A 20,171-nucleotide genomic window follows, 5' to 3' on the forward strand; every position below is an offset into this window, starting at 1 on the left:
CCTATGCAGGCCCTTGTCATCGGCATCACATCCCCCTGTCGAATGTCTATTCCTTTTATGACACTGAAAGACAGAGGATCTTATTCCCTAGAGGCTTCTCATAGAACAACACCTGCACAAAATAGCCTTATGATTAACATTAGAGAATGAGCACCCCCAATAGTGAGAACTGGCTGAATCCTTCATCATTAACAAATACAAATTATGACAAATACAACACTGCGGAATACAACCATACAAACCATCTTGAATTGAAGGAGATAGAAAACAGTGGTTTAAAAACCACGCCAACTAACTACTTACAGTTGGAATGTTCACAAAGAAGGCGACAACCTGAAATTCTGAACAAATGCAATGGTCTGAAATTATTTCATTCAATTTCAAGTTTAAGCCCAATCATCTCTAGTGACATCCAGCAGGTTGAATTTGTAACTGATCAAGTACTGGTTCGGGTTTTTCTACATGGTTCCATGTCATTTCATAGCAGGATGTTTTTTCGCATGTTTTTTTACAGTGATTTTTTTAATGAAAAAAACCATTACTTGTTTTTACATTATTTTTAGGGGGGGTTCCCCTCCATTCCCTTTAAGTTTTTATGTATTACCAAACACCCACACCCCATATATATAATTTTCTAACACCCCCTAAAAAATGTGATGGGTTTTTTGGTACAAATATTCACGGTAAAAAACCCTGTGAAAAAACATCCCACGATGAAAGGATGTTGTACCTTCTACATAATCTCTCCACAGTGTTAAAACACATAATTATGGGTGCAAATCTATATCTCCCCTCACTCGGCTATGTGGTGTTCGAGGTTACAGACTGGGAAAAGGTTAAATCCGTCACTATGCCACATCCCTTGGAATTCTGTGATTGCGAAACACAGCAGAGAGGAAATCCTCAGATGTTCGAAGTCCTGTGGATGCATTATCTGACGAATCATACTCAACTGAGAATAACCTAGACCATAGATAGCAGTCAAACACCACGATATGTGGAACTTCTCCAACCAAATGAGAAACATGAGAAAACGGAAGACTGGACCCAGCTAGCAAGTGCCTTAGTAGCATCTAGAGGTGATGTATGATAATTAGCTAATAATTGAAAGCACATCTACACATATACAAAAAGGAAGCTGTAACACTAAAGGATATAAGCATCTTCTACAAAACTATGATAATCCCCTGAGGAATTTAGACATTTTCTGCTTACAGGAAACATGGCTGTTATCACCTCCCACAATTGATGGTTAAACATGTAACCACTTCTCTGCTTCAAAAGGCAGAAAAGGACGACCAACTGCCATATTAATAACAGCATGTAAAAATGGATTGGGCCTAGAGCGGACCCCATGGAAATCTTTAAAAGACTGTTTACAACTGTCAAAACGAACTTGATGTACAAGTAACAATCATTCACAAAGGACAGTTGGTCTAATAAACCTATATTGGAATCTGTTAAAAACATCCACTGACACCTTCCTGCCGGATGTCACCTCCCTTCTCGATACTTGTACTCTTGAACCCGAATTATCAGGTATAGTCATCCTAGGAGACCTGAACATCTCATGCCTAAATCCATCCGATAATAGATCATCCTCGAGAAAAAAAGTCTCTGGCTAGAATTGATTAACTCTATGGGACTTATAGTACTCAATGGCTCCCTTCCTGGAGATATACCAGCGGCTGCAACATGGTCGAGGCTCATAGCAAGCTATTTCTGATTACATTTATATATCGAAAGAAATATATTGGTGGGTTCTAGATTTGACAATTTCTCGCCAAATAATTAGTTATCACCGTTTACTTATCACAAAATAGTTAATTCCACTAAAGCAGTGGGTCATTGAATATTATGATGAATCAATAGAAGTATTTACAGCAGGAAATTGCCTCTTTTGAACAAGCTCCTCATTAAACCTAGTAGATGGACCCTTAAGGAGGCATCCACACGACACAGAAACATAGCCCGTGATACTGTGACAATTTATAGCCTGAAAGCTTATTTATGGGAACATATCTGAAAAATATAAACATAGCTTCAATATAGAGATACAGAAAAAAAAGAGAAACCAGAAGAGAAATTAGAAGGATAGAAGACCTAATGGTCTATGTCAAATCAAGCAGCACAAACAAAAATTAAAGAACTGGCTAAAAAAAACATCGGACCATTCTACTCCAAATGCAGGCGGAAAACATGCTGACTGCATTAGCATCAAAAAACGGTGCTGCCACATGGTGCCTTTTAAAGAAAGCCATCAATTTGTGTCAGGTGACCTCCTAAGTAAATCCCATATCTGAAGAATCCTGGACCACTCATTTCAAAACCTTGTTTAAGACCCCCTAACATAGAGCAACAACTCAGTGATTCCTCTCCCAGGTCCGTTCGGAATTTAAATTTTGACTTTAAGATCTAGAAATAATTATACAAAGGTTATTAAAATCACAGGCCTCTGGGCCTGATGGTATATCTAACAAAATGTCACATGAAAGAATGGATTAAAATATTGACCACAGTATTTAACGACATTCTGACAATGCAACGAATATCAAAATCATGGAAGGAATCCATCATTGTACCGATCTTAAAAAAAGGTGACCAACAAGACCCTATGAATTACCGCTCCATAGTCTTGCTGGATGTTATGGGGAAAGTATTTGCAAAACTACTTCTAATGGATCTTCTAATATGGTTACAAGATAAAGAGGAACATGATGTCCTACAATCTGGTGTTAGAGAAGGCCTAGGAACCATCCCCAATCTAGTAGCTTTGTCTGTAATAAAAGAAAGAGGGTTATCCTCTGATCAGCCAACCTTTTGAGCTTTTATTGATTTTAAGTTGGCATTTGATGCAATTGATCGTAATATGCTCTGGAAGCATGGGGTTGCCCAGGCTACCTATTGTAAAAGACTTAGACTCGGATACAACAATCACCCACTGGATTAAAAATGTCCAAGGATTAAAATAGGAATGTATTTTGGCATCAAGCATATTCAATCTGTTCATAAGGGATCTTGGCTCTTAGATGATGAAAATCTGAGCATTTCCTCCAAAATTGGCGCACTTCCTTATCCAATGGTTATTATATGCGGATGACCTTGTCCTCATGGATCAAACAATCATAGGATTCCAAAGACAATTGGATACATTACACAATTACTGTCAAAATAATCATCTGACCATTACAAAGCTTAGTAAAAAATTGCTGGACAAGAAAAAAAAGAATCATCTAACAATCAATATTAAAAAATCAAAGATGATTTTTACCCCAGGTAAACAGAAAATAATATCCAAATTAGTATGGAAAATTGACAAAATTCCACTGACTAACATCTGAATACAGGTACCTGGAAATCCCAATAAGTGTGACTCGAACTGAATTGCCCTATAAACAAAACTTACGATCAAAAATGTAAACCGCTGCCTCACAAGTTTTTATAATTCAAAGGAAATATGGCACATTTTCAACCTCCCCTGTTGTACTCCTCTACAAACAGAAGGTGGTCCTTACACTTACTTATGTAATAGAAGCCAAATTTACCAGGGAGAAACTACACTGGAATCAAATTGAATGCATATTTTGGAAAAAAGTATCATGAGTGGAACCGACATCCAGATCCTAAGGTATGAACTTGGACTACTTTCATTGTAAGCATTTGTTAAATGGAAAGCATTATCGTTTCTCAGAAAGATCGCTGCTGGGCCACAGAATTCGATCTTAGCCCACATGGCGGCTGCTTTAGAAACTAGTTCTTTATCTGTCTTGACCAAATGGAAAATTCAGTGTCTAACTTGGTTAGATGAAATTGGATCCTTTTGGGAAACCTTGCTTAATAGACCTGTGGAGAATGGATTGGTGCAAAATAATTGAGGAATTTCAAAGATAGAAAAACCTCAAACTATCGACTAGAATTAAAAGCATGGAATATACTACCAAGTTATTTACAATACTTTCCGTGCTGTCGTAGATGTATGAACTTTCTGAGATTCCGCTTGAAGTTATGGAAAACAAGAGAAGTTTCAAAAAGTAGGAACAGTCAGGGTGACACATGAAAATATTGCTGTTTTTGCGGCATTGAAACTGAATCCCTAAGACATTTAATTATAATGTGTGCAAAATTAAATAATGTAAGAAATATTTAAAACATATATATTTTAAAGATTACATCAACCCTTCAACTGACACTGTTTGGTCAATCATTTTTAGAGGAACACATATAAGTTTGATCTTGGATACAATAACATTTTTAGAGTTTATAGGGATCGAATCCTGATCTTTATTGCATTTTTCCCTTATTTTTATCCTTTTCAATTTATTGAACTGCTGTATAATTAATTGTTTCTAAACGGTTTCTTGTGTGAAGGTTTTTCACATAACCAAATACACAAAAAAAAAGGAGGAGGAGGAGACGGGAGGAGTTTGGATTAGCTCAGGGCAGTCTCAAGAAAGCAGCTGGCTCAGGTATAGTGCCAGTGTTGGGCGAGGGGGAGAGAGAGAGAGATGGAGGGGAGAGAGGGGGAGAAAAAGGGAGGGGGAGAGAGACAGAGAGACAGGGGGAGAGAGTCAGAAAGAGAGGGAGGGGGAGAAGTAAGGTCAGGAGGGTTAGCAAGAAGTGTGAATAGGGCAGAATTAGCAGGGAATGTAGACAGGAGAGGGAAAGGCAGGGACGTCATTTAGGGTTGCCAGAGGTCGCACTTGCGACCCCAGAATTCTCCCTTGCTATCCCTTTGGCCAAATTGAAGCTCCTGGGCTGTAGCCAGTGCCTTGTGGCTCTTTGTTTCTGGAGTGGCTGGCTTTCTTGTTCAGGCTACTTAAAACAAAAAGGGGGTTCCACAAGTGTAACACTTTGAGCAGTGACCCTAAATAAGAAAGAACAGGAATAACAAATTGTCTTTCTGGAATTCTATACAGTAATTGCAAGACTCATTAAAGGTAAAAGCGTGTGTACAATGTAGAAATGTTTTGACCATATCACATAAAGTGGCCCTTGATTTCATTGTGCCACAATTAATGCTTTGTTGGAACGTGTCTATCCTTCTGATCTCCATGGCACGTGGTTCAGGATATTTGTTTGCATGTAGGAGGTAACGAGTGCCCAGAGTACTGGATGCCGTGTGAGGGTGCTGCTTTTCCTGCACTACTCTAAATTCTTTAATACAGTTATGAACCCTCCTAATGGTATCTATTTTGCCAATCTCTGAAGCCTGAAAAGTAGATCCACACAGGCTTGACATTTGGCCAAATTTGTACCAGACCTGCAGATGAACTGGCCTGCTGTTAAATCTCAGTTACCAGTTTAATGGTATCTACTAGAGAGTGCAATTTGCTTTCTGACTTTGAGAACATTCATACATGTAATTGCTCATTTTATTATAGCCGGTAAACTAGCTATAGCCGGTAAGATGGCTCAGGACGTTGAGCACTTGCTGCTGGTGTGTGTGAGAGAGATCTGCAGATTCAAAATCCCGGCAAGGTCAACTCATCCTTTTATCCTTCTGAGATTGATAAATAAGTACCAACACAGATTGGGTGCTAATCTATGTATTTTTGTTCTATATAAAGCGCTTTAGTGTAAGTGCTATATAATAACACATTATCATTTGGCCTTGGACATCTGCTTGCATTCATACATTCACAGTAATTTGGTAATATGGGCCTATACACACTGATATTAACGATACATATGGTGATCCATTCTTGTATGAAATGTATATCACATTACAGTGATAATGTTACCATATTTTTTCTTAGTGTATTTAGAAACAATGCTATGTGAGGCCACTTCCTCTTTTGTCAATGGATGAAAGGCTGTGTTCCACCACTTCCTGTGATGTCACTTTGGGGTGGGGTCAAATGTGATCACTTCCTGTGATGTCATCAGAGGTAAAGGGGCATGTGGTGTCACTTCTGCTAGCCCTGGCATGTTGGTGAAATTACGTCCCTGGGGAAAGGTAGATCTAGGTGGCGGTGGAGATCCGAGGGAGGTGAAGAGTAGAGTGAGGTGGATGAAGTAGGGTAGAGAGGCGGAGTGAGAGCAGGAGTGTAAGGCAGAGTAGGATCAGGAGGGAGAAGGAGAGTGAAGGCAGGAGATTGGAGAAGAATGATAAGACCAAGACAAGGAAGAATGGTGAGAGATGTAGAAGAGGCATGGCAGCCAAAAGTAAGGATAGGGAGTGAAAACACTGTCACGAGGGGAGGGGTACGAGAAGACCATTCCACTAATCAGAGTAAGTCGCTTAGGAAGTCCCTGAGGGAGTCCGGCAGATAAGGCAACAGCCTTTAAGCCTCCAAAGATCAGGGGCAGATTAAACAGTAGGTATTCCCTGACTATAGTAAACCAATCTTGGAGCAAGCCGTTTTGGTTTAGTGGGCCTGTGCTAGGGAGGTGGGAGCAATCTTGAAGGTGGATATAAAATGTACAATGACCACCCCTAAACTAGGAGACCCTATTGTCTCTTGTACATATAGAGAGGAATTAAATAAGATAAAAATCTAGTTATATTGTGAAGCGACTCATTGAAAACTTTGCCAGACCATGCACAATTACATTTGTGCAAGATAGAAGCATACAATAAAATACCTAAGCCTACATTCTAATACTAAAAATGCAGTTTGAAAAGTAAGTTAAAAAAATTACCCAAATATCTCAAAGTCTGAATTGCCATTATTTAATAATGTTTTTCAAAATGGAAAAACTATGAAAAGATTCCACACTATTGTAAAAAGGGGACAGGCTGGTGCATTTTCTGGCATCATACAGTTAGCTACATTATACAGGGCTTGGCTGAAAATGGGGAGGAGGGGGTGGAAGGCACCACAGTAAAGACAGGTGGGTACTACAATCGGTGGGAGGTGCGCCAGGAACAGGGACAGGCTTGATCACTTTATTTCCAACACACTGAATCCAGTCAGAAGGGTAGGTAGGATAGCAGTTGTCTGCATACATAATTATAACTGCTGTGAAAAACCAGAGGGTCTTTCACAACCTATCACAGGGGATCTGGTACTCAGGTGGCCATGGAAAGGTCATTGCTTTTGGATCCCGACACTGGGGGTGGACAAGCGAAGGAGGATCACCTGGGTAGGGGGTCCTCGGGGAGTGGGGGAGAAGCACCTGATGGTGAGACATGGTATCCCCCTTCTCCACAACCCATCTAATCCCTATCCCTGCTTATTTTATATGGGAAACTACAGCTCCCATAATTCCTCCCCACTTCACATTGACAACACCACTAAGCCGAGGGAGATGAGGAATGAGGCCAGGAATATTACCTCTACTGACTTACAATGGCTTTGTCCCTTTAATGAGACCAGACAGAGTGAGGCACATAATCCTAACTATACACACCTGCCACTTGTTAACACTCCTTGTTAGGATAAAAGGTGGCTTAGTATAAAAGGTGGGGCACACAGACACACGCTGAGCGAGGCTGGGAAGGAGAAGGAGCAGCTCTTTCAGGGCTGATGCAAACCAGGCTATGGACGTTGGAAGGTCAAGTGGCTGATCGGCAGTTGTGAAGAACGAGAAAGATCCGAGAGAGAATTCCACACTTTCGGGAAGCTGCAAGCGTTCCAAGACTGAAACCAAGCAAGCGGAAAGGGGAGAAACCTTCAAGAGTCTTCAAAGCGGCCCACTACCCTACCGGGTGAACGGCGAAGTTGGGAGGAGCAGAGGAGGCGTTGGTAACGGCCTTGACTGCTCCATTAAAGGCATTGAAGAGAGAAGCCCAATTAACACAACCAGTGCGTTATCGAAGGCAACAAAAGCCTGTTTGTGTTAAAAGCAATAGTAACTATAACCAAAAGTTGAAAATTACATGTGTGCGGCTAAAACGCGTAATGGAAAGGACAACTGCTGAATGTGGAAGAAAGTATACAAAGTACCAGAGTGGTCCTGCGAGGCGGAATCACACATTTGAAAGTCTCTGTTGAAAGGAAGGCATGGTATCAAAGTAACAGTAGAAGCAAGATGTATAGTTCTCAAGGAGTTGAGTTTTTGAAGGAAGTGGGTGGTATCCCGAGTGTAAGTACAAGTTTTCTGGATTAGAGGCTGTAAGAAGAAGTCGATATAAATCCCTAGAGGTTGGTTAATGCTCTCTATTCCTGCAACAATTGGTCTGTCAGGTGGTTTAGTACCATCCTTATGGATCTTCGACAGCGTATAGAAATTTGGTATTCTCGGATGACTTTTGGAAAGAAATCTCTGTGTATGCTCATTGATCCATTCCAAGGCTAATGCTTTAGCCAAAAGGCTCTCCAAGTTCTGTTGAACAGAGAGGGTTGGGTCATGATCCAAAGTGGTCTGTTGAAAGAGTGAGTCTGTTGAAAGAGTGACTTGTGGCAGAACTCTTCCTCACTAAAAATTATTAGTGACTACGCATTCTTTTTTTGCATATGAACCTTGATTGGATAGATAAAATCATCACTGAAAAACAACACTACTTTTGAGTTTTTTCTAATCATTTTTTATCTCTACATTAAGTGTTTACCAACATTGTAACTAATTAAAACCCGGATTGGGATTCAGAGAGCGGCTGTATGACTGGGTATTGCACCTAGTCTCTTGCTTCTACTGTTATTTTTTGACTTGGGTGTCTCCAAGTCTTTTACAGCCGGCTCCTGCACATAGTAAACTACCCTGCTATTGAGAACTATACATCAGAGACTTCATTTACCAAGTATTAAGGACATTAAGGAGATTAATGTTCCAGTGGTGCCCACTCATTTTTGCTTCATGGTATCAAAGTAAGACAGACACAAGTGATCACAGTTCAATGGCGTTTATTGAAGTTTCGGAAGGGTGTGATAAACGCCTATCTAAACCTAAATCTACAGATGGAGGTAAGCTATGACCATCAAATAATAATAAAGCAGTCCTAGTGGAGTCTTGTCAAAATAAAAGGGCCTATACTAAAAACAAAATATTGCCAATCAAAGAAAGAAGTGTTCACAAAATGATAAGTCAGGATGTTTAAGGCGTTGCTCTCCCTTCCACACGTTTTTAGCATGGGACAAGGTGGTTTACTACAGCATAGCACACTCTCAGGCTTCTTCGGCACGAGGACACAGTTCTGTTATCAACATTAGGGCCTTCTGTGCCCAAGTCTCTGAAGTTATCAAAGTCCCTTGATTCAGAGGGCCTGATGTACCAAAACAATCAAAGTACTCATGTCGGGCGATCCACTCTTCACCCTGGATCCCCCTCAGCCGGACTCAGATCCCTTTTACACCACAATCTTTACTTTGGATCCCCCGTTTACGGGCTCAGATCCTCCTCTCGAATGCTCATAGAGTATCTTTTCTCGGGTGGCGCACGATTTACTCCAGATCCCCCTCGGTCGGGCTCAGATCCCTTTTCACAATTAGTCTCCCTCAGCCAGGGTCGGACCAATCACAGTTCGTATTAGCTATCGAAAACTTTCAAATGTGCACAGGGTTTTGCTTGACCCATTGGAGGACCATTTCGATTTCACAGTTCACAATTTTACACTCTGTTGGCTAGCTAACAGACCTTCGAATGAGCACCCACGTGGTACTGGACCACTCTGCATATGGTATCTATCTTGGCTCCAAAAGTTCAGCCACACCTTGGATCCCCACGTCGCTCATCACATACGCCTCACACTCTGTTCTTTGCAGATTTCTTCATACAATGTTGCCGCTTGCAACCTTGGTTCTAACACAGACCGGTCTGCTATCGGTCTCCCCGACTCACGGCTGTGCTGACTTTGTTGGTGCTGCTTTTTTGTAGGAGACAAGAACAGTACTACAGCGCCAATTGCTCCTCTCCGCCTTGTCTATCAATGCTGGAGGACCCTGGTACCTTCGACACACAATGCACCCTTCTTCAGCGTTAATTCACATTCTTATGTTTCTTATTCTCAAGGGCGTGTGAAAGTAGAAGTTCTTCTCCAAAAAGGTCAAGGGTACTTCCCTCCTTGCAACCCTCTCTGGTCTTGCCATCTTTCTCCTCGTATTAAACTGCCATCTTGGAACTGCTGCTTCGTGTGTTTTACCTTGCTTAGAGTGTGCTTTCATGCTCCGCCTTTTATCCATGTGGGGAAGTGTGATGGAAGTCAGGTGTGTGTAATTATCAGTTAATGCCCGACTCTGCCTGACCCTTGCATTGGGTCATGTCAGGTATAGGGCTCAGGTGTTAGTCTGTTTTCTCTCACAGTGAGCTGTACGTAAGAAAGTGTTTGTGTCGGGAAAGGAGGGGGTTGAGTTCCTAAGTATCCCAACTAGTAGGATGGGGATAAAGGTGTTACAGGGAAGGGGATGCCGCGTGTCACCATCCGGTGTCCCACTCCCACTCCCTGAAGACCCCTCATCCAGGTGATCCACTCGCACTGGTCCAACCCCAAGGAAATGGATCCAAAAGCGATGGCCGTGTCCTGCCCACCTGGATGACAGATCCCCAGGGACTAGCGGGCGAGACACCTTCTGGTTTCTCACACTGTGAAATGCTCTCAGTTGAAGTGCTTTAAGCGGGACCCGAACGCAAGAAAGTAACTGCGATCCCGAGCGAAAGTTGAATAAGTGAAAAGCAAACCGTGTGAATGCTGAATATGCCAAGAGGGCAAAATATATGAACTGTGAAAGATGCCAAGAGGGCAGAGTAAAGAGAATAAGAAACTACAAGTACCAAGAAGCATTGGTGTTGCGAGATGAGGAAAACCCGTTGATTGTTGAATTGTTTCATTGTTTAAACAGAGGTCGAAGTGGTCATGAAGATGTCTATGTAAAAATTCTTGCTCTTCGACAGTAAAAAGATATAAAGACAAAAAGTGGGGGCGGAAACCCTCACAAAGAGAGGGACAGGCTTGAGCCCAGTGGAGGGAAGCCTGTGCTGAACTGTGGTTGAGTGAAGGATAAATGTGAATGAAAGTGGGGGAGGGAACCCCCACCAAGAGAAAGACAGGCTTGACCCCGGGGGAGAGAAGTCTGTGCTGAACTGTGATAAAGTAAAAAGGTGAATGCGAAAAGAGAGGCAGGCTCAAGCCTGGCGGAGGGAAGCCTGTGTTGAATTGTGGCAAAGTAAAAGTCAAAAGTAGAACTATGTATTTTTGAGAAGGCGGACAAAGCCTAAGGAACTGATTACACTGCCAAAAGCTTGAAGCCCAAGCCTGAACTGTTGAATTGTACCAGTAAGCCAAAGTGTACTGTGCAAGACTGATAGAACTGTGCCATAGATTTGCCATCCACCTATCCCTTTTTAAGAAACTCGCGAGACCCTGTGCTGCTGAACCTGGGCAAGGGAGTTGTTACCTAAGCCATTCTGACATTTCTTTTAAGGCACTATTTTTTCTTTAGTATTGCCGTAACACATTTGTCATTTGAGAAGGAGAGCAAGGTTAGTTTGTTTTTCGTATAGGCCTTTTTATTTTGGCTAGACTGACTTGGACTTGCCTGTTATTTGTTTAATGGTCGAGACTACTCCCATTGTAGAGTTTGTGCCAGTTAGGAATTCTACCAACCCAACCAAAACACCAAAATAAAGGTTTTCTAAACTTGCATCTATGACGTCTGTGTCTACAATTGATACCATGCCTTCCTTGCACTGCAAATATGTGTTGCAGCTGAATGACCCTTGCGGGAATGAGCATCGTTGCCCATTGCCGTTATAACTGTTTGAGGATATCACCAGCCTTAAAAGGAATTTCATTAACAAGGAAAGCTTCAGCATTTTCTTGGACGCCACGCTTTATGCTTGTTCTGGGGAACATCACCTAGAGGGATTGCAGCATTCTGGTCAAGATGAACCATTGGGTCCCACGTACAGATGGCTTTGCTGGGCATATTGAGTCCTACTCAAATCTTTGTTTCAGAAGTACATTAGATCCTTATGGGCGAGTTTTATTTCAAGGGTAACCAGGATGATGAAGTCTCAGCGGTAATATCGACTCAGATTGGACTGCAATACAACTCTACTTAAAATGTGGAGGGCCCAAAATAAATGTGTGCACAAACCAGTCTTGCTGTCATGCAAGTCTACTTTCCTTACGTGTCTGCAAGGCCAGGAAAAAACTTGACATCGACACCTCGCTAACAGCCCTAATTCAACTCTCTTTTGTGGAGGAAAAGAGGTAAAAGGGTACATCCAATGCAGATTAGGTGGATAGTGTATGGAGCAGTTACATAGGGATTTCAAATAGATGTTCTGTCCTGTAGTGTTGCCACTGCTGTTACTGTCTGACTTGTTTGTGTGCATAGCTAAAATGTAATCAATGGGACAAGAAAGCCATTCTTTTGCAGAATAATGGTTTTATAATAAAGCTTATGTAATGTATGCTTTAATGATTAAGCATGTACAATTTAAAGTATCATTTTTCTACATGGTCTATTAAAAATGTGTGCATCTTGCGCCTTGTCATAAATTAATATTCTTTTTAAAGTTGGGGGAAACAAAGGAGCATTGGATAGGGACCCTCCCAGGCCCCCATCCTGAGACAAAGTGAAGAAAAAAAATACCCTGTCGAAACACACTAAGTAGACAATCAGTCTGTCATTTTGAACTCTGTACATTTGGACCCTTCGCATTAGTGCTGGACTTCTCAAACCACTGAATAACAAAACCTAGAAATTACTTCAACGATTGCCACTAAAATAAATTCACATCCATTGTCCTCAGATGCAGGTATTTATTGTGGCTGACCTGAAAACATCACAGATATGACTATTTGGCAGGTTGGCAACTTGGCCGTAATGGACGTCTTTATAAATGCAGTGGTAGATCTACTGGCATGGATGAGGAACACCATGATCTCATAAATGTGGTGACTTCACCATGAGAGAGTGGTGGACAGTGTTGGAAAAAGAATATGCAGTGGTGACTCACCCCAGGGCCCAGCCGCTCTCAGGACTGCCAATGGGTTTGATCGTGCCAGCACAGATGCCACCGCTTTGACCCACCGAGGTGGGGATCGCATTTCACTGGGATCTGTTGGCAGCATAGGGAATCCCCATGGGTCCACAAGGATGAGGTGCTTGACCCTGTAGAGGTACAAAGAAGCAAAATGAGAAAGCACCTTCACTCAGCTACAAGAATCAGCAAAAGTGGAATGAAACACAGACTTCTACAAACAGTTAGAAAACACATTGCAACAACGGCACAAGGCAGCTGTAGCAATTCTCAAGTAGAATGTGGGGTGTGGAAACACGTTACAGTACATTTCATAAGAAATGCCATTTCAGATGTCACAAAATGTGCATGGCACAGGGATCGGCAGCCTGCTGCGCACACGGATGCTGGGACTGAAGAACACGCTCGCGCTTCCATCCTTCTCTGGTGCATAGAAACCCTTCATGCCAGAGTTACTACAATTGGACTCATGAACTGAACTGGAATGGACTATGCTGCCACTGCTACCCCATAGCTTCAACAAATGGTCCGTAGGCCAGAGGACATTTTTTTCTTCCACCGTCAAACTTTAAATCCACCGTATTGCTTTTGGCACTCCCCACTCAGAAGTGCAGCAGCGGAATAGGTTTTGCAGCTCTCTTATAACCAATTTGGTCCACATCCAAGGTAGAAACGGTAGGGAAATGCTTCAAATTTAAACCAATGTGAAATACACACATTTATTGGTTTATAAGCAACCAGGATATGTAGCTTCAGATGTAAGACAAAATGATAACTTTCTGAAATTCAAAAAAGCGCATATCTTTACCAGGACTTTACTTAGGCACCCATGCATTGCTCTGCCCAGTCTCCCTCTCCACTCTCGTGCTCTGAACTGACCTCGCTCTTGCCTTGAAGCACTTCTGTTTGGCCTAACCTTTTTGTGTACTGATTATTGTGTGTTCTATGTTTTCTGAGAGATCAGAAATGCAAGACGGACAACTTGATGGGGTTTGATCACATTAAGTTATTTTATTAAACAATAATAGTGTGATAAATGCCTCACTGTCCCCAGCAAGGATTCCCATGCCTATCAGACTAAGACTAAAGGAAAACCCTCTACAAATGTACCCGTCCCTCACAGAATCCATAGAAGTAATCAGAAAAAAAAACAATTGCATGGTATATTTGTTCAAATTTCGGCTGTAAGAAAATGAAGTACAGCTGAAAATTTGGAATACATACACCATACAGTGCCATTATAGCTAACAAGGTGAGCAGGGGTTGCAGGCGTGTCCCCCGCACCCTTGTTCGCTATAATGGCACTGGGGATTGCAGAGGTGTCCCCGCTTCATTAAAAATAAAGTTTCATTTAAAAAAAGGACCCTGCAGCACTGGATCCAATACACGCAAGTGAAGGGAACTGGCATTGCAGGGAGACAGGGAGTCGGCAGCACACAGCAAAGTGTGCCGCCAAATGTTAAGTAAGAGGGTTGGGAGGGGAGCGGGGTCCCAGAGTGCCATTTTGCTGCAGGGTGATGTTCATGATTATTACGATTTTTGAAAATTTCGAATTCGTAATTTTTGGATTCGAAATCAAATTAATCATGGACATTAATACATACAACATACATTTTAGACCTATCATACGGCTGTTTCAAACTCCACAAAACAAGTGCTTTCACAACTTAAAATCTCCAAATAGGTATCCTTGTAGCCTGGGTCAGGTCCCCCTCCTTCAGGATTAATGCAGGATTCAAAGTTCTATTCAAGAAAGTTCTTTTCAATAGCCAAATACAGTTCCAAACATAACACAAAGTTCTCTTCATTCCAAAAGTCGTTTACTTGGCACTTGGTTTGCATAAACAAAATGTGTTGCTCTTCAACAAAAGACTGTTCAAAGTTTCCACAAACTCTTCCGTAATTAAACACAGAAGACTTTATCTTCACACTTCTTCTTCATGAACAATAAAGGTTTGTCAAGATAGCTTTCAACATATTTCATTACAACACAATAGTGGGCTTGTCACTTTCTTTCCACCACAAGCTTCCACCACAATGCAGTACTTAAATGTCTTCTTCCTGGTCCACTAACCTGCCAGGCCAAACCACTAAAAAGTCTCTTTCCTGGTATACACGCCTGCCAAGGAAAAACTGCTACCACAACTATAAGTACTTGGTGGTGAGGTCTGCTTCAACACTTTAAGATTCACAACTTCGTCCACAAGACACATTGACCTTGTTTGTTCCTCCGATTTGTTTGCCACACAGAATGCAGGTTATCTTCCTTTCCCCCCTGGATGATTGCTACAGGGAGAGCTTCCTTCCAGCCACCTCTGATTTCTTCCCCCTACACCAGTCCACTGCTGGTAACATATCCTGTTCCCATCTCTCTTTCTAGAAAAGCTGTTTCCCTTTTTATTTACAATTGTCTCCGCATTGTTTTGGCAAGGATGGTTATGCTCTTTCGCAATGTTGCCCCCTCTCTACTTCGGCAATGGTGGTTACAGCTTGGGTTAAAAATTGACCCCTCTTTACTATGGTAATTATAGTTGCAAACCTTGCTTTCTCTCAATATGATTATTGTACCAAAAATACGTTTTCATTAGTTCGGCATTCAAAACATTTGCAAGCAGCCAACGGTCTTTCATTACATTACATTACATTACATTACAAGGTATTTATATAGCGCACTATAGACCCTCAGGCATGAAGGCGCGGACAACAGAAAAGGGAGTAGTTTCTTACCTGTAACTCCATTTCTCCAGCATTTGTATCTTTCATGGATTCACATGCTTAGAATATTCCCCGTCGTCAGACTGGGAACCCTCGGTACACATATATAGTCGTTTCCTATAGGAAAAAACTTCCGACACTTGTGTGTCCTATCCACATCTACGTCCTCTCCGGGGCCGTCCACGCAAGCCCCGTTGGACGTAATGGTATAAGAGGCCCCGCCCCCGCGGGTCCCGTCAGATTTCAGGCCCCTCCAAAGTAGAAAGGGGAACCTGCTTATGCACATATCTTGCACATTGCAATCCGGGGAGGCTGGAGGGCACATGTGAATCCATGAAAGATACCAATGCTGGAGAAATGGAGTTACAGGTAAGAAACTACTCCCTTCTCCAGCATTGGATCTTTCATGGATTCACATGCTTAGAATAGATTGTATAGCAGTATCATCGAAGACGGAGGTGAGAATGCAATGTAACTTACTTTTACAAGAAACACTCTCAGTCCAAATATGTATATATATGTGTGTAAGTAGCAACATATTTTCAGATATAAACATATTCATAATACATAAATAAGAGCAAGGGAACAAACATAGGCAAGGTAAGAGACAACAGCTTCACCGTATTTGTCTTACCTCATTGAAACAGATGGCGCAGCACTGCCCTTCCCATCTGTACCTCATCCGCGTGCTGCCTTTCCAGGCAGTAATGGCGTGTAAACGTGTGTGGAACAGACCATGCCGCCGCCTGGCAGATGTCTGTCAGAGGAATTCCTGCCCATAGAGCCGCAGAAGAGGCTGTCGATCTCGTGGAATGGGCTCTAGGGCGTCCTTGTAGGGGTCTCCCAGCCTTGGAGTGACTAAAAGTAATTGCCGACGAGACCCAACGAGCCAGGCCTTGCTTGGAGATTGCCCTTCCTCTCATCGACGGACCGTAGGCAATGAACAACTGTCTGGTATTTCTGATATCTTGCGTCCTTTGCAGGTAAAATTTTAACGCCCTTTTGACGTCCAGAGTATGAAGGGCTTTTTCCGCCGTCGACGACGGGGACGCAAAGAAAGTAGGAAGGACCAGGGTCGAGTGCTTGTGATAGACTGTCGGTACTTTCGGGATGAATGTATGGTTAGTTGATAAAATTACTTTGTCCTTAAAGAATCTCATATATGGAGGGTCTATGACCAAAGCCTGTAATTCCGACATTTTTCTAGCCGATGTAATGGCAATTAAGAAAGCCAGTTTCCAAGATAGGAACTGCATGGATGAAGAGGACATTGGCTCAAATGGAGGCTTCATCAAGGCAGCCAACACCATATTTAAACTCCACGACGGTGGGAACCGTTTCGTAGGGGGGAAAGTTCTAAAGAGACCCCTCATGAAATGTTTCACCAGTCTGTCACTGAATAATGGTGAAGACTGTCTCCTCCTCGTAAATCTTGAAATGGCCGCCAAGTGCACTTTGATGGACGATGATGACAGCCCACTCTCAGCTAGGTGAAGAAGATACGGAAGAATTTGTTCAGGGGTTACTTCTAAAGGCTGAATTTCGTGCTGTGTTTGACACCACGTACAGAACCTTCGCCATTTGCATATGTATGATTTGTTAGTCGAAGGGGCCCTAGCCGCCTGCAGAATTCTCCGGCAATCCGACGAGACTTTCAAGCTGCCAAACTCTGAAAAGCCGGAGCCATGCTGTTAAGTTGAGGCTGTCCGGATTGTGGTGCCACACCGTTCCCTTGTCCCTGGACAGTAGGTTCGGCACTTTCTGGAGAGGTATAGGGTGTTCCAACAACAGATGTAGGAGGTCGGAAAACCATGGTTGTCTCGGCCAATACGGAGCCACTAAAATGACCCGGCATTTGTACCTGCGAATCCCCTGGATTGTCCTCCGTATAAGGGGGAACGGAGGGAAAGCGTACAGGAATTTGTCCGTCCAGGGAAACGAGAACGCTTCCCCCAGGGATCCTTTTTGAGGCCATCTGCTCGCGAACTGTTCGCATTTCCTGTTTTCTTTCGTTGCGAAGAGGTCGATTGAGGGGGTCCCCCACCTTTCGAAGATTATTTGTAGCTGACCGGTGTCCAGCTCCCACTCGTGTATTTGAGCCATTGTCCTGCTCAGGGAATCCGCTTGCACATTCTTCACACCCGGGAGATGGTAAGCCACTAAGGATATGTTGTGTTTCAACGCCCAGTGCCAGGTCTTTTGAGCTTCTGCCGAAAGGGTCCTGGATCTGGTGCCGCCTTGCTTTATTAAGTAGAACATGGCTGTCGTGTTGTCTGTCAGCACTCTTACTTTTGATCCTTTGATATGTGGAAGGAATGATTTCAACGCCCATCTCACTGCCCTCAGTTCCAGCACGTTGATGTGTAGGTGCGATTCGGTCGAAGACCATCTGCCCTGGGTTTGATGATCGTTCATGTGTGCTCCCCAGCCCGTCAGGGAGGCGTCCGTGATGATGGTGTTCTGAAATTCCGGCTCTTGTAGAGGAACCCCTCTGTCCAGGTTGTGAAAGATTTTCCACCATTGGAGGGATCTGATGACACCCTCGTCGTCGACGACGGTTATCCTGTCTGACCACCGGCCCGTGGCCTGCTTCCATCTGTCCGACAGGAACTCCTGTAGAGGCCTCATGAACAATCGGCAGTTTGCTACTAGGTGGATGCACGAAGCCATGGAACCCAGGATTGCCACATATTTTCTCACTGAAAATGTGCTCTGTAGGCGAAGTTGACTCGTCAGTTGTTCGATCTTCAATATTCTGTCTAGGGACGGTTTCACTATTCCCGAGTGGGTTTCGAATTGAGCTCCCAAGAACTTCAAGCTCCTTGAGGGCTTTAGAGAAGACTTTTCGAAGTTCACTGCAAACCCCAGTCGTTGCAGAAGTTGTAAGGTGGCTTGTACGCTGTCGTTGGTCGACGCTGGGGAGGATCCCCTCACAAGCCAGTCGTCGAGGTACGGGTATACATGATGTCCTCCCTTTCGCAGCCAGGCTGCCACAGGCGCCAAACATTTTGTAAACGTTCTTGGGGAGGACTTTAGACCGAATGGGAGCACTGCAAATTGGTAGTGTGTCTGACCTACCATGAACCTCTGAAACCTCCTGTGTTTTTTACACACCGGAATGTGGAAGTACGCGTCCTGTAGATCTAGTGACGCCAAAAAATCGTCCCTTTGGACGGATTTGATCACCTCCTGCAGTGTAAGCATTTTGAATTTTTGACTCTGTAGGGTCTTGTTGAGGTCTCGCAGGTCGAGAATAGGGCGCCATTTTCCGTTTGGCTTCTTTACCACAAAACACTGAGTATACCCCTAGGCCTTTCTGCGATGCAGGGACTAATTCGATGGCGCCTTTCTGTAACATGAGTGTTACTTCCTGCCGCAAGATGTTTAGATGTGGCTGGGATAGGTGTATTGGTGGACATTTTGGAGGTTGCATTTGAATAGTAGGGAATGTCCGTACCTCACAGTGTCCAAAACCCACTGATCCGTTGTGATGGTCTCCCATTCCTCGATGCAGCTTGACACTCTTCCTCCCAGAACGGTACGCTTCCCGTCATTGCTGGTCTTTCTGTTTGCTCGTCGACGACGAATAAGTTGGTCGTCTCTTGGAAGACTGGAAGTTTCTGCGCCGGCTTGAGGTCTGAGAGGCGCGTCTATATCCTTGGGAAGGATACGCTGATCTACCAAAAGATCTATCCCTGGTTGCTGAGAATCTTGAGTTTCCAGATGCTCCTCTAAAGGGACGAAAAGAACGAAAGGGCTTACCGCTCTGGAGAGAACCCAACGAGCGTGCTGTATCTGAGTCCTCCTTCATGCCCTTTAAGGCCTCGTCCACCTTTTCTCCGAAAAGAAGATCACCTTCAAAGGGCATGTCCAAAACGTTATACTGTACTTCGGGTCTGAAGTTGGTGCACTTAAGCCAAGCCTGGCATCTTAGACAACTCCGTTATTTATTTGTTTAAAACCCGAATCTGCCAGGTCCACCGCTATGTTAATAGCATGATTCGATGCTTCTTCGCCTTCTCGAACCAGGGACATCGCCGTTCTTCTATGTTCTTCCCGGAGGTGGTCCAGGATAGGTGCCAGTCTGTGCCACATCTCCCTGTCATATCTGGCCACAATCGCCAGGGAGTTAGCTGCTTTCACCGTTGAGGCCCCCACAGAAAGAACCTTCTTACCAAACACGTCTTGGTGCCTCGCCTCATTATCTGGAGGGGTAGAGCATTTATGTTGGGCCTTTGCTTTTCTCGTCGCCGCCGACGATACCACTGAGTCCGGTGTAGGTTGAGCCGAAAGACACTTCGGTGTAGAGTCTGGAACTTTAAATTTCTTTTCCATGCGGCCTTTGACGGCCGGCTCAGAAAATGGGTGACGCATGGTTTGAACACCTTCTTTCCAGACATGGTCTAAAATGGGTATTGAGAATATTGAGCGTCTACTCTTGCCCATATGGTCAAAAAGAAAACAGTCCTTTTTCTCCTCCTGTTGGACCAGGCCAAACTCCTTGCACGCTTTTTCCATCATAGAATGAAAGGCACCTATATCGTCCGGTGGTGACGGGTGAGTGGGACTCTTTGGTGTTTCCATTTCCA

The 20,171-nt window shown here is 43.4% G+C and overlaps 1 protein-coding gene across 6 annotated transcripts in view; it reads right to left on the minus strand.

Annotated features, from left to right (window-relative positions):
- The window catches only part of ABHD4 (abhydrolase domain containing 4, N-acyl phospholipase B), a 313,526-nt gene that overhangs the window by 166,746 nt on the left and 126,609 nt on the right, over positions 1-20,171 (minus strand). For all 6 annotated transcript variants that reach the window (XM_069633882.1, XM_069633878.1, XM_069633879.1 and 3 more), the window contains one exon: positions 12,844-12,998. In XM_069633882.1, coding sequence (XP_069489983.1) covers positions 12,844-12,998 — 155 coding nt within the window. The remainder of the gene's footprint in view (positions 1-12,843; positions 12,999-20,171) is intronic.

Source organism: Ambystoma mexicanum, chromosome 13 (assembly GCF_040938575.1).
Source record: "Ambystoma mexicanum isolate Mex_15411 chromosome 13, UKY_AmexF1_1, whole genome shotgun sequence".
Taxonomy (NCBI): Eukaryota; Metazoa; Chordata; class Amphibia; order Caudata; family Ambystomatidae; genus Ambystoma; species Ambystoma mexicanum.